The sequence below is a fragment of the Nuphar pumila genome, chromosome 6 (assembly GCF_984573655.1).
Source record: "Nuphar pumila chromosome 6, dmNupPumi1.hap1.1, whole genome shotgun sequence".
NCBI classification, from domain to species: domain Eukaryota; kingdom Viridiplantae; phylum Streptophyta; class Magnoliopsida; order Nymphaeales; family Nymphaeaceae; genus Nuphar; species Nuphar pumila.
This window is the reverse complement of record NC_143254.1, coordinates 2,453,724-2,466,864: the sequence shown is the minus strand read 5'-3', so window position 1 is coordinate 2,466,864 and position 13,141 is coordinate 2,453,724. Positions and strand designations below refer to the sequence as shown.

Genomic DNA, 13,141 nt, shown 5'->3' with positions numbered 1-13,141 from the left:
TGGGGCAAGCACTCATTGTTTAAATTTTGTATCTGCTCTTAAAATTCTGTTGCATTTTGGGAGATTTAGGTATTGACTTGGTGGACTGTTAATTGTTTCATATTGTACAAATCAGAACATCTAGGACATACAAGGAGGGCTTACAACAGTAGCCTAACATCTCACTTGATTTGTCCTTCTTGATCAATCTGTTAATTGTTTTTATCTTTTTAAAATGTTGAATACTTGTGAATCCTGGCTGTTAGATGGACTTCTTCAATGATTTTGCTTGTGCCTGTGTCACATGGGTGCATTAAGGGAATCTTGTGTCCAACAGCACGGAAGGAGACATCTACACAACACAGGACATAATGTGTCAAAGACATTGCATATGTATTTTTAGTATTCTTGTATATTTTATTGTTTCTTTTGTTTTTATTGGTTCTGGGTTTAGGTATGTGCCCTCTTGTCATATTTTTTATAAAAGTTACGTACATATCTTGTGCTTGAATCCCATTTGCATTCTTATCCATGTTCATGTTACATGTTCCTGTGCCAAAATATTGGCCTGCTGGAGCAAGATCAATGTTGGAAATGGTTAAGATTTGATTGTCATTGCGAAGATAAAAAGTTTGTAAGATTTAAAAAAAGTCTCCTTTCTGTAGTAGTGCTCACCAGTCTTCATCAGCCTGAAGCTACTACTTTTTTGGATAATGGAGAGCTCATTGGTGTAAAAACCCCAGGTCCCCCTCGCCCACCAGGGAGTACATCCAGCATTGTCACCCAAAACTATTACTTGCCTATTGAAAGTTGCTATATTTGACTTTTGTGAACCTTGTCTAATACAATAAGGCCAATGAACGAAGGGGTCGGCCAAAATCTTGAATTGAAGAAAATTGAAGATCAAAAGTTGACTGCATGACTTTTGACCATTTGAAAGAATGCATCTTTACGAGCTCATTGACATGGCTCATGGAACCTGGGAACAAGTCATGCTACAACAGCAGATAGCTTACTCCCCTATATCTTCTGCACAAGAGTGCTCGATAGTACATATATGGATAGATTGCATTATTCATTATCTCTTTTATAAAGGGTCATAGTTGTAGCGAACATGACTGTTGTGGTCTTTTGTGGATTTGGGGCTTAATCATTAAAGCTCTTCATTTGAAAGTACTGAGGCTGATGCTGCATCACAGAGATATGAAATGTGTGCTTGATGTGTAATCCATGTCTTTGTCTGGTTGGAATGTTCAAGGAAAACACAAGCTTCAAAATGATGATAAATATGGTACAAGAAGGAAATTCAGCCTGTTATTTGATGCTTCAGTCACATGAAAATATATGCTAGATAAAAGAAAGGATCTTATTGCAGAACCAATTTCTGGTTTAAGCTCTTAAGAAACTCCTTAGAGATGTTGGAACAGTGTAAGGAATATTCAATTGAAGATACAGTGTATATTTATACGAAGAAGAATCTACTGACAGAGAATGCATGGACAATGATCTTTACATTGTTGTTTTTGATAAGGGCCACATGCACACGTTTGTCCATAAGGGTTATGTCTCTAGTCTAGTGGTCATGTCAACAATGATGAAGATGCACATATTTTTGGGAGAAATGTTGGACACCTACAATGACATTTTTTATATTTTTGCCACTATTGCACTCCATGCCAAATATCTGTTCCTTTATTTGCTTGTGCTATTATCTATTGGTATGTACTTGGCATGTGTCATAAGGGGCAAATTTTTCTCTAAGTTTGCCTTCTGTGCGGTCTGTACCACTTACCCAAGTAGCACAACAGCCTAACTCCCACACTAGCTAACCCAGGGACTGTCAAAGCCCAAGACTTAGATGCACAAGGGACACTTAGAAACGAGTAAGAACCCACACCCAACCCACAAAAACACTCAAGAGTTCTCAAAGGGCTATACTGGCCTGTTTTATTGCTGTACACTTAACTTCCCAGATGTTCAACAAGGGTCCAGGGGAGCCCATTTAGGGCCCCCAATATACATATTCATGCAAGCTACATCAACACTTGGCCCTAAGGCCATGTACAAGTGTTTGGCCTTGCCTCCGTCAAGGCCACTCTGCCGCAGGATCACCTCCTTCATCCATGAACCAGTCCTTAACACTGTCTGCACAACTCTGTGTGGCTCAGTGCATGACCAAGTCTTCCTGCACAACCATCATGCCTTCAACAGCTCTCAGCCCATCTTTGAGAACCCACCTATCTCTGGCCTCTGCATGAGCCTTGCTTGTGCTTCAAGTTGAGGGCCTGTAGTCACCCCGTTGCTGGCCACCGACCTTAGCCTATGCATATGCTTTGCTTGTGCTGCATGGTTTGGCCTCTGGACTTAGCCTGTGCATGCTTCTAGCTTGCAATGCAAGGCCAATCTCTAGCCTTGGCCTGTGTATGCATGTTGCTTACAATGCATGGCCAAAGTCTCGTCAAGTTGCCTCTGGCCACCCCACCACAGGCCACCTGGTCTTCTCATACTTGGGCATTTACTAAACTGAGCCCACAACATCACCACATGCTGTGCAACTCAGCAACTTGAAGGGACTGCAATTGCTACAATTTGCCGCAACGCGTTGCCTGCCATGGGTGCAATACTCTGCCAAGCCGAAGGGTCCTCAACAGCAACACCTACTGCAAATGCTGCTACAAGGTTCCACCACGTGCACAGACACACCAACTCCGATGGGACTGAAACAGCTACCCCACTGCTGCCTTGCCGTGGTCCCGCGGCTCGGCATGGTGCTCACTTGTTACAGCATGCCTGTAGAAACCCTTTTTGCTTGTTAGACTTTGGTACTTCATGCTATGTGACAACATTGGACGGAATCTCTAGCCAATTGATTTCATGCTTTACAATCTTTCTGCATTACTGACATTGTGTATGACATGGACACTTGTTATCCATGTCTAGGTAACATGAATCAAGAGTAATTATCATTAAAGATCATAGAATACTGTGAGCATCCATTGTTGGGAACCAAGAGAGACTTAGAGAGAGAAGGATAAGAAATAGCCGCCCAGAGTGGCGATTCGTAAAATGGTTTACGAAACCCCAGTCTATAGGTTAAGGTCTGCTGCTAGTAGCTCCATTGAGCCTCTCACTTCACTCCATGGGATTGGATATTGGAATTAGCCTTCTCTTTTGTTTTGTGGATAACCAACATGAAGTATGAAATAGCATGAGTCAGTAATTATTACTAACATCTTAAAGGGTATAACTCATATTTTATGGTATAGTTAACAGAGCGATATGCATACTCAAATGGCTTGTGGATTGTATTCACAATCTGAGAATGTTGCATCTGATGGATTGGTTATTCTTCCCAACCTTTCCAATTTCTTCTCTGACTGATTCCATCTATTGTTTGATTATCCTCTTCCTAATTCTAAATAGAATGTAATGATTTAAGAATTTGTATTTGTATCTGTTTTTATACTTGTGAATAACCCTTGTCATAACATCATAGAAAGGTACATATCCCTATTTTCGTCTAGTTTAATATGGAAAAAACCTATAATATCTGAATACAAGTTCATAACCCCAGCCGGTTTCCATTCTGACAAAAATATATACTAATTCTTTTATTCTAGTTAAGTTGGTATTAGGGATCTTCAACTAAGAAATAGACCTTATAAGCAAAAAAAGGGTGTCTTAGGGAATTGCAATATTTGGTTCATTGATATACATTACATTATACACAGTATTACTAGATGCTGTTGCACACACAATTATACTCAATTTGATGGAATTGTTTGATGTTAAAGGAGATCTTCTATAATTTCACATTCTAAAGGTTATTTCTTTGTTACTTCTAGTCATTAATAACTTTGATCATTTTTACATAATAGTAGATATTTTTAACACTTGCAGGGAGTCCTATTGAAACCAAAAAGTATAGGCTTTTGTTTGCCTTCTAAACCAAGGCCAATGAGTTTTCCGAAATCACCTGCTAATGGAGGAATACCCTCGAGGGGTAGGATACATAGTGGTAAAGAGAGCCAAATGGTATGTTTTATAAGCCTACATAATCCTAAATGCCTCAAATCACCAAAGATTTGGTCTTCAACATGTATCATCTTTTTCAAGACATTATAAATTATGTCTAAAGTTTTGTGTAAAGAGAGAGTATAATATATGTTGAGGACCATGAAACAACAAAAAAGGGACATAACTCAATGTTATCCCGTATTGAGGTCGGTCCTGACATTCCACTTTTTATGGGAGAAGTTGCCAACTCGAACTTTCATCTTTGTGCCAACAGTGCAAGCACCTTGCTATTGCACCAAGCAATGGCCTGCAGACCACAAGATAGTCTATCAATACAAAATTAGTATGACATATTAAACATTATTAGTACACGATTTCGATGATTGGTCATATTATATTGTAGCTTGTCAAATTTGAGCAACTTAAAAAAAAATTAATATCAGCATCCATACATAGCGCATATGTACGTACATACATATACACGTGCACACATTTATTCCCACGTGTACGTGTGCGTGTGCATGCCTATCCTTGTACCTAGCTTTTGGTAATTTTTTTGTAAGCTAGACATTAATAATTTTTTATAAGTTAGACATTATCTTTGTAGTGAGCTGGGCAACATCTTGTAATTTACTCAAATTCCATTGTGAACTTTTGGTTCAACACAGATTTTTCGATTCCTAATCTTTTTTTATCCATTTACAGATCAAGACTCCTTAACGTAGGTAACCTCACTAAAAACTTGTTTGCCTTTTGACTTGAGCAATGTTACATTTTACCTGTTATTGATACCCTTCTTTTCACCCATGTCCTCTGGTTTTCAACTATTCATCGTCCACACACACATCATTTCTTGATTTTCGTAACAGCTGCTTCCAAGCCACTGCATGCTGGTAGTGGTACATGGGACCAAGATGGTTGAACTCATCCTTAGATGTTTTTGTTAAGGTTGCACCCTGTATCGATCTTTGAGATGGAGTTTTTGTTGTAATATTAGTATAATTTTGGAGGTCCAACAGCTTCAATGACTTGATTGCCTTATTGGCCTTTGTTTTGCAGAGTGAGTTTATTACTGTTGTTCTAATCATTATTATTGTTGTTGCTGTTCTTGCTGTTCATTTTTTTTCCTGTTCCTCTGTCTTTGCTATTGTACAATGTGTAACAATCGAAACATCATTTGGCTTGTGATCCTGTTTGGAACATCTGATTTTATGTTGTCCTGGATTTCTTTCTGATGTTTTTTTGGACAATGGGACTGTTTCTTGGAGACATCAGAGGATTATTGTAAGTTGGATGGTTTTGTTTGGGTAGTCTGTGGAATTGTTGATACTTTTGAATGGATCATGTCGTATCAGAATCACCTATTTCTCTCTCTTAATAATTTCTGTCTATACACTTTTAAATTGCCACTGCATATCGTCCTTGTTGGCTGTGATGCATTTCTGCTATTTTCATTTTACAAAGAACCATATTTTCATCTATTAGTTGATTGTTGGTGGCATTCTGTTTGTATAGTTTCAAATATGTTATTGTCTGGGTAAATATAGTGTCAGATATGTGATTTAATGTTTCAGACCTATTTCATGTAAGCGATGTTAACTGATTCTCTGCTATTTGTTTATTTTTTGGTATTAATAAATTTTCGTTTCTGTTTTTTTAGGTTTTGGCTGAGAAAGGAGGCTCTGAGGTGGAAGAAATAACTGCACACAAAACATTCTTTCTTCTTGCTACCATGAACCCTGGTGGTGATTTTGGAAAGAAGGAGCTGTCTCCTGCTCTTCGCAATCGTTTCACTGAGATATGGGTCCCTCCACCTAGTGACTTGAACGAGCTTCGGATGATTGCTGAAAACAGGCATGCTTTCTTCTCCCCCCTCTCTATGATTGATGGGTTCTTTTGTTGCACCAAAATTGGTGTTTGGAGTGTGATTCTTTGAGATTGGCTTGTTATGATTTGGCTCTCTTATGGCAGATTTTCTAGGCCTGAACTTTTGTACCTTGTGGAGCCATTGCTGAGATTCTGGGAAGTATGTACTATCTTCAGTTTTCATGCCTGTATCATCCTTTTGCATTCTTGAGCACTAAAAACATAAACTTTAATGTGGCTAAGAGTTTCAAGGTTTTTCTTTAAATCTGATAGTATGGATGTGTTATGTGCTTGGTATGATCAGAACTGGCTCTTGCTTTGTCCCAGTATGACAATTAAGCAGTTTTTAGGGCTTGAAAATCAACGGCCAAAAAATTTCATAAATATTTAAGCTTCAAAAGATTGTAAGTTTTCATTGAGAAACCATGATCTGTGCTGATTCCGTGCAAAGGGGCCATAGTGAACACATCTGCAGGATTGGATTTACCAGCAAAGCACCCAAGATGCTCCATCAACACGAAAGTTCACATATTTGTGGTTACACTGTTCCGTTTCCAAATTTTTTAATATTTAGTTCTGGTTATTATTATCTAATTGAGTTTAATATCTGTTCTTTTAACATGTTAAAGTAGCCTTTCAAATGAGTCTCAACTCTCATGTTCTGCTGTAGTCATAGGTCCTAACAGATATTGGCATGGTGCACTCATTGGGTCTTTCCTTTTTTTTTTCCTCTTTTCTTTTATCATGATAACGTTAAGCTCTATGGTCACTGGGAAATAGACTATACTTTTCCATGTGTTCTTTGAAAAGAATCCTATTTAGATTTTCTAGGGCTACTTTTACACTGTATATACTCTCAAGATACCTGCATACATCAGCCTCTTGGATCTATTTGTTGCTGTCAAATGCAATTTGACATATTGTGCACAACGCCACATTGATGCTTTATACAGGTTCCATTTGTCATGGCATGCACTAGATGGGGTGTGTTCTGTTGTAACAGTTATGGGAGGTATCAAGACTATGAGTGATGCTTTCTGTGTAGGATGTTTTGGTCTATGTATAAATGTTGTTCTGAGCAACGTATAAGGGACAGAGGCTGGCATGCATGTCTTGTGTCAACATGATGCGTCACTGCCACTAGACACACTACGATCCTTTATGGACACAGTTGCACACAGTCAAAACCATGTCCTTAATCTCATCTATTTCCTTTTATGGTCTTGATTGTTCATTTTATATTTACTTGTGTGATTTTTCTTTTAGCGCTTGTCATCGATTATATTTCATATCAATTTCAACTTGGACTTACTATTAATGTCTGTAGTTGTAATGATTTCGAACTGTTGTTCAAGAATTTGCACTTAAGATGGTATTCATGCTTTGTTACTTTTAAAATATTGCACATGCATAATCATATTCACAGACACACCAGATGCAGATAAAAGAGGCCCTGTCCCCATGCCTAAGTTTACACCTTTTGTGTTGGACCAAGCATGTCCATGTCTAGTTCTGTACCTGTGTCCTTGTCTACATGGCAAATAACAAATCTGTGAAGATTTGGAATATAAAAATGAGCTTGTTACACTGCTACGTATTGTATGATCTGGATGTTGGAATAGTACCTCATAGGTTTAAAGTTTGTTGATGCCCTGGGAACCTTGGGACATTCTTATCCTAGAAGTTACCTTGAGGTTGATGCGAAATTTCTCTTGTAAATTTATCTGGCATTGGAGGTCTAGAGTAGATGCCGCCTCTTCTATGATGAGAGAGAGTTCAATAGCATACTCTCTCTCTCTCTGTGACATGATGCCATCTAATTCCTAATTCTTAGCCATTCTGTGGTTTTAACTGACTCTATTTTGTTATATGGAGGTGAAATATTATGATAAATGCTTTGAGAGAGAGAGAGAGAGAGAGAGAGAGAGAGAGAGAGAGAGCTCCTTTTCCTTTGTGTTTATGGGTGTATCCCCTTGCCTTGTACGTAAGTGACATAACATGTGTCTGAACAAAGTCTTTAAAGCATGAAGATCTTGTGAACCAAATTGACCGAAGTAGAATCGTGTGAGGGCATGAACAGATGCATGTTGAAGGCTGGTTGTCAACTTGTCATGATTGATATGTTGCAATGATTTTATGGTGATGTGGCAGGTGGTCTGATTTTTTACCATATGGTCAATACTAGGTTGAACTAGAAGTCTAAAATGTCCTTGCTTCTCATTCTTCCTAGTGTATACAAGTTTGTATTTTCAGTAGATTTATGCCCAAATAAATGGAGTTTGTCGTGTTGATAATGGTTGAACCTGTTACTGATAAGGTTACAGGTGGCTTTTGTATTTACATTAATAGTTTTTATTTTAGGTTTACTATTTAATGTTGATCAATATCTTTGAACTGCTTTGCATTGTAAACTAACATGGAATATCCATGTCTTTTCACTTGGATATTGAAGACAATATTTTGAACCACTTGCAAGTTTATTTTGCCTTAAACTGAGTGTATTAGCTGCAGTATCATTTTTTATGTTCTGAAGTACTTATTTTTATTGTTGTCATCATTTTTTTGGTGTTACTGATACATATATTCCTGCTCTTTGAAGAACTGTGTTTAAACTATTTTTATTTGCCTTAGAGATGTATTGTTTTGATTGTGAGGGTGATTGGTATTGAGTTTGTTTGTTTGTTGCTTGAAAGTAAACTAGTATGTCAGACTTGCTTTACTACTGACTGGTCATAGAACATCCTCACAGTGGGGCTGCTGCTTATGTTTGTAGTATATAAATATATTCACTTTGTTGGACACTGGTTCTTGCTGCATGGACTGAACAAGTCATTTTCTCTTTTTTCTTTTTCTAGTATAAACATGTTACTGGACTGTTTTCTGCATCTGATTTATTTTCTTATGTTAATCTTTTTATTTTTCTTTGTGGGCATGGCTGTGCGAACAGTGGTTTCACGAACTGCAAATTGGAAGGGTTCTAACTATAAGAGACCTCTTGTCTTGGATTGATTTTGTCAACATAACTGAACAAGATCTTGGATCCAGCTATGCTTTCATACATGGTGCATTCCTTGTGTTGCTTGATGGGCTCACCTTAGGTAATTTTGTGAATTTATGTTTCAATACGTTGTATGGTTTATGTTGCTTGACGGGCAAGGTCTAGGTACTTTCTGAATTTATATTCAATAAGTTGCTACATGATTGTTTTTTTCTTTATGGGTTATGACTACCTCATATTTGCTTGGATGATAAAAGTGATATATATGGCTTTTTCTGTCCGCTATGTCTGTTCATGCATGTGCATGTGTCTCTAGTATATGGGTGCACATCCATATCAATATGGTGTGACCCAAGTGCGGGTGTGACTCTATACACATTAAACAGTTTCAAGTGTAGTCGAATTACACCTGACTGTTTTAGCCAGTTTTGGATCCGGTTAATTCTTTCCAGTTGTTTTTGGGTCCGTTTTTTGTTAGGTCAAAGAGGGGGTTTAGGACAATGGTTGGTCACCAACCCTCTTTCCTGCGCACCTCCTCCGGCATCTCTCTCTCTCTCTCTGTCCTCCTCTTCCTGCCCCTTCTCCGTGTCTCACCTCTCTCTCTCTCTCTCATATATGCCATTCATGATGCTTGGCACAATGCTAGGGTTTACAGATTGAACTTGGGATTGCTCAGATCTCTGTTGATTAGTTGACTCTTTAGTCTTGGGTCCTTAGGCTGTTATCAATTCTGGGTTCGATCAATCCTAGTTCTAATCAGGCTTAGATTCTAGAAATAACTCTATTTTCCCCTTTTTTAGCCTTTCTTGGTACTGATCAAACTAAGTTTAATCGGGCCTAGGTGTGCCTGTTCTGGATTTGACCAGATCTGGTTTTGATCGGGCTCAAAACTCTTTTTTTTTATGTTTTGGGCTCTGATCAGACCTAAGTCTGCCAGTTTTGGGTCTGGTATAGCCTGCTTTTGGTCAAACCTGGAATCTTGTCATAGGGATACTCCAATATACTCCTGTATCATGACAACCTATCACTCTATATACTATTCTTAAAGGAAAACTGCATAAAAATGCCTTGTCTCATTTGTTTTAAAGGGTGTCCATGTGACATATTGGTTGTCACCTGGTGTAATTGAGTAGGCGATGTATCGCCCTTAGGAAGTTCTAGTTAATAGAACTCCTTAGTCCTTTCTCAAGCAATAAGAGCAAGCCTTTACTTGTTCATTATACCAGCTCTGGAATCTTTCTTCCAGCTGCAGCAGTTGTCAATTGAGAGGCAGCCCGCTGCTTATCTTTGTAAGCCATAAGTCTCCCTCTCGCTTATCTCACCTGGAACTTGGAAGTGAAGGGCGAGCCTTCACTTTTTGGATCGTCTTTTGTCCAATGTGATATCCTCCTGTTTGTTTTTTGGTTCATATTGTATTGGGTTTACCTTGTTCACAACTTGACCCTCACACCCATTTTTTTTTTGAAATTGTTGTGTCATATCAAGCCCATGCCCTTGTGACACAGGTGTGACTACTTGTCTGCTTGTGTTCTTGTGTGTGTGTGCATGGGTGTGTGTCCATTAAGGTAATGAGTATTATATTAGCAATCTCATGATATTTTCATTTGTCTCTTGTGCCATGTGCCTAAGTGTGACATCTCAATCCATATATTTCAGATGTCATTTTTGAGAGCGTTAGTTCTTTGAATACTGGCAGGAACTGTTGGTAGAATGATAGAAAACCTTGACCAACCTATCATAATATTTTCATGTCTCTTGTGCCAACATGTACCTATAGTGACTCTCAATCCATATATTTCATATGTGCATTTTTGAGAGCATTAGTGCTTTGCATACTGGCAGCAATTGTAGGCGGAATTATAGATTGCTGTGACTAGCCTCTCAAAACAAAGACAATATCTTGACCAAAATTTTGACCATAACAAGCTTCCCCATACTTGTATCTATCTCTTCCCCTAAATGGACGAAACAACTTCATTTTACAAATTTTAAGTTCATGATCATTTTGTAGCTGCGATTAGGGCTGGTAAACAAGCAGAACAAACTGAACACCTTGTGTTCAAGCTTGGCTTCATGTACCACTGGGCACAACTCGGGCATGGGCTATGTTGAAAAATTATATGTATTTTACCCTTCTTGATGTGCTACCCCTCGTGTATATATTATTATTTATAGGAGTATTTCTGTACTTTTTCTGTAATAAGATGGGGTCAACAATGTAACGACTCAAACTTGTCCCATGAAAAAGTGACAATTATTAGTATTATTATTATTTTTAAAACAAGTACGAAAACCTTCTCAGAAACCCGTGGCCCTTACAGTTTAAACACAACCATCACCATAAAGGATCTTATACTCATCATTCACACCAAACGCAAACTTTATTTATTAAAATGCATAGAGCCTGAGACATAAGCAAATAAAATGTAAATAAAGCAAAAGAAGAGCTATGTTGTCCAAAAGAAACGTCTGCCAAGAAATCGCCGTAGCCTCGTAGCTCCTCGCAAAGCAAATCACCTCACTAGGCCCCTGAGGCTGCGGAAAACACAAAAATAGAGGTGTCAGAATCCAAAGAATTTTGTGTACGAATCCCTCTAATGAAACAAATAAGTAAAAAAAACATAAATAAGATTCATGCAATATTTTAGAGGGACATAATTATGACAAATTCATAATTCAATTAAGTATTCATGTAATAATGAACTATTATTAAACATGAGAGAATAATTCAATAAACAACATAGACCACAAGTTAAGCAATACCGCCATTTTACATGCATTGGGGAACAAACATCATGCATTTACCAATATATCACAATTAAGAAAATAAGTAAATATGCATGATCTATTGCATAACAGGAATATGCATGATTTCAGTACAATGCATAAATAAATTATTATCTTTTATTAGAGTTTTCTTTTCATATGCATGTCCCTGTTAAATACACACAATTTAAGTTATTTTTCTTAATTACCGTTGCCCGCAGATACTCCAAATGGGTAAAAGTTCCTGAGGTCAAGTAGGGTTCTCAGAGTAACTTAGCATACAAATTGTATTTTACAACTGGGTTCCAAACTTAGCCCTCGACCGATATCAGGAATCAACACCATTCATCGGAACATTGAAAATCAACAACCAATGTCAGGGCACTATGAAAATCAACAACTATAATGCCACTTTCTTGGTATACCAAAACAACAACCGTGTCTACACACCCCATCCCTAGGAAAAGTGACAGATTTTCTCTAAAACCGTGGTTAGAAGAAGAACCTCAATATCGCGTTCAAGGCCAACAACAATACACACAGAGTTTTAGTATCCTCACAGTTCTAAAAAACCACAATTTTCAAGATTCTCATACTATACAAGGGACATCAAGGAAACATATATTACATTCTTATTTAATTTTTTTTATCTTGTTATTAATTCATTTTTTTTAAATTTGCAATTCAACATGCAGAATTAATGTAGAGATCTTCGCAGGACCACAACTCGTGACAACATAATACAATGTAATTAGAACAATAATATCACAATTTATTTTTGCAATGCCTGATGATCCATTTTCATCATCTATGCATTCATATGCAAAAATCATGAATAACATGCCACTATGCATTCCTTTTAAATGCTTCTTCATTTATGCCAATTTAAGGATGTTCATGAAACAATGATATTCATATGCATGTGCACGAGTTCACACATTCATGTTAAATGTTAAATGCATGCTTTCATTCAATACACATATTCATGTCAAATACATTCTTTCACTCATGAATCACTTCAATTAAAACATGTGAGCATTCATGCAAGCACTTACATGTAAAACAATTGTGTATTAATGCTTCAATTAAGCATGATATACTAATGTGCAAAATTTCATTCATTTACATGCATAAAGCCAAGCCCAATTTGATTAACAAATCTGAAAATTTTGTGGATAAGACTGAATCTCTATTCAAGCTCAAATCGGTAGCAACAATATGCATAAACTGAAAAAATTTAGTCAAGTATCAAATTTGATTTTTTTCTTTTTTTTTCTTAAAAGCATTGGGCCTTCCCAACCGAGCCCACTGAGCTGGGTTCAGCAGGCTCGATAGGCTGTCGAGGCCTAGCTGAACAGGGTCAGGACTGGCCGGGCCTGACCAGTCAAACTGATTCGGCTGGTCTGCCGACTAGACCACAAGAACCCGGTCTGGCAGCCCGACCTGCCTCAGACCAGCCAATAGGCTGGGCCTGATGGGGCCGAGTCCTGCCCTGCTCGGCTGGGCTGCCAGGAG

The 13,141-nt window shown here is 37.8% G+C and overlaps 1 protein-coding gene across 3 annotated transcripts in view; it reads left to right on the top strand.

Moving 5' to 3' along the window:
- LOC149833654 (midasin-like protein) overlaps positions 1 to 13,141 on the top strand; it is a 100,243-nt gene that overhangs the window by 21,774 nt on the left and 65,328 nt on the right. For all 3 annotated transcript variants that reach the window (XR_016432705.1, XM_090010929.1, XM_090010928.1), the window contains exons 22-24: positions 5,657 to 5,850; positions 5,968 to 6,022; positions 8,810 to 8,960. Coding sequence is in view for 2 of the 3 variants with exons in the window: in XM_090010929.1 (XP_089867055.1) it covers positions 5,657 to 5,850; positions 5,968 to 6,022; positions 8,810 to 8,960 (400 nt within the window). In the remaining variant the exon portion in view is untranslated. The remainder of the gene's footprint in view (positions 1 to 5,656; positions 5,851 to 5,967; positions 6,023 to 8,809; positions 8,961 to 13,141) is intronic.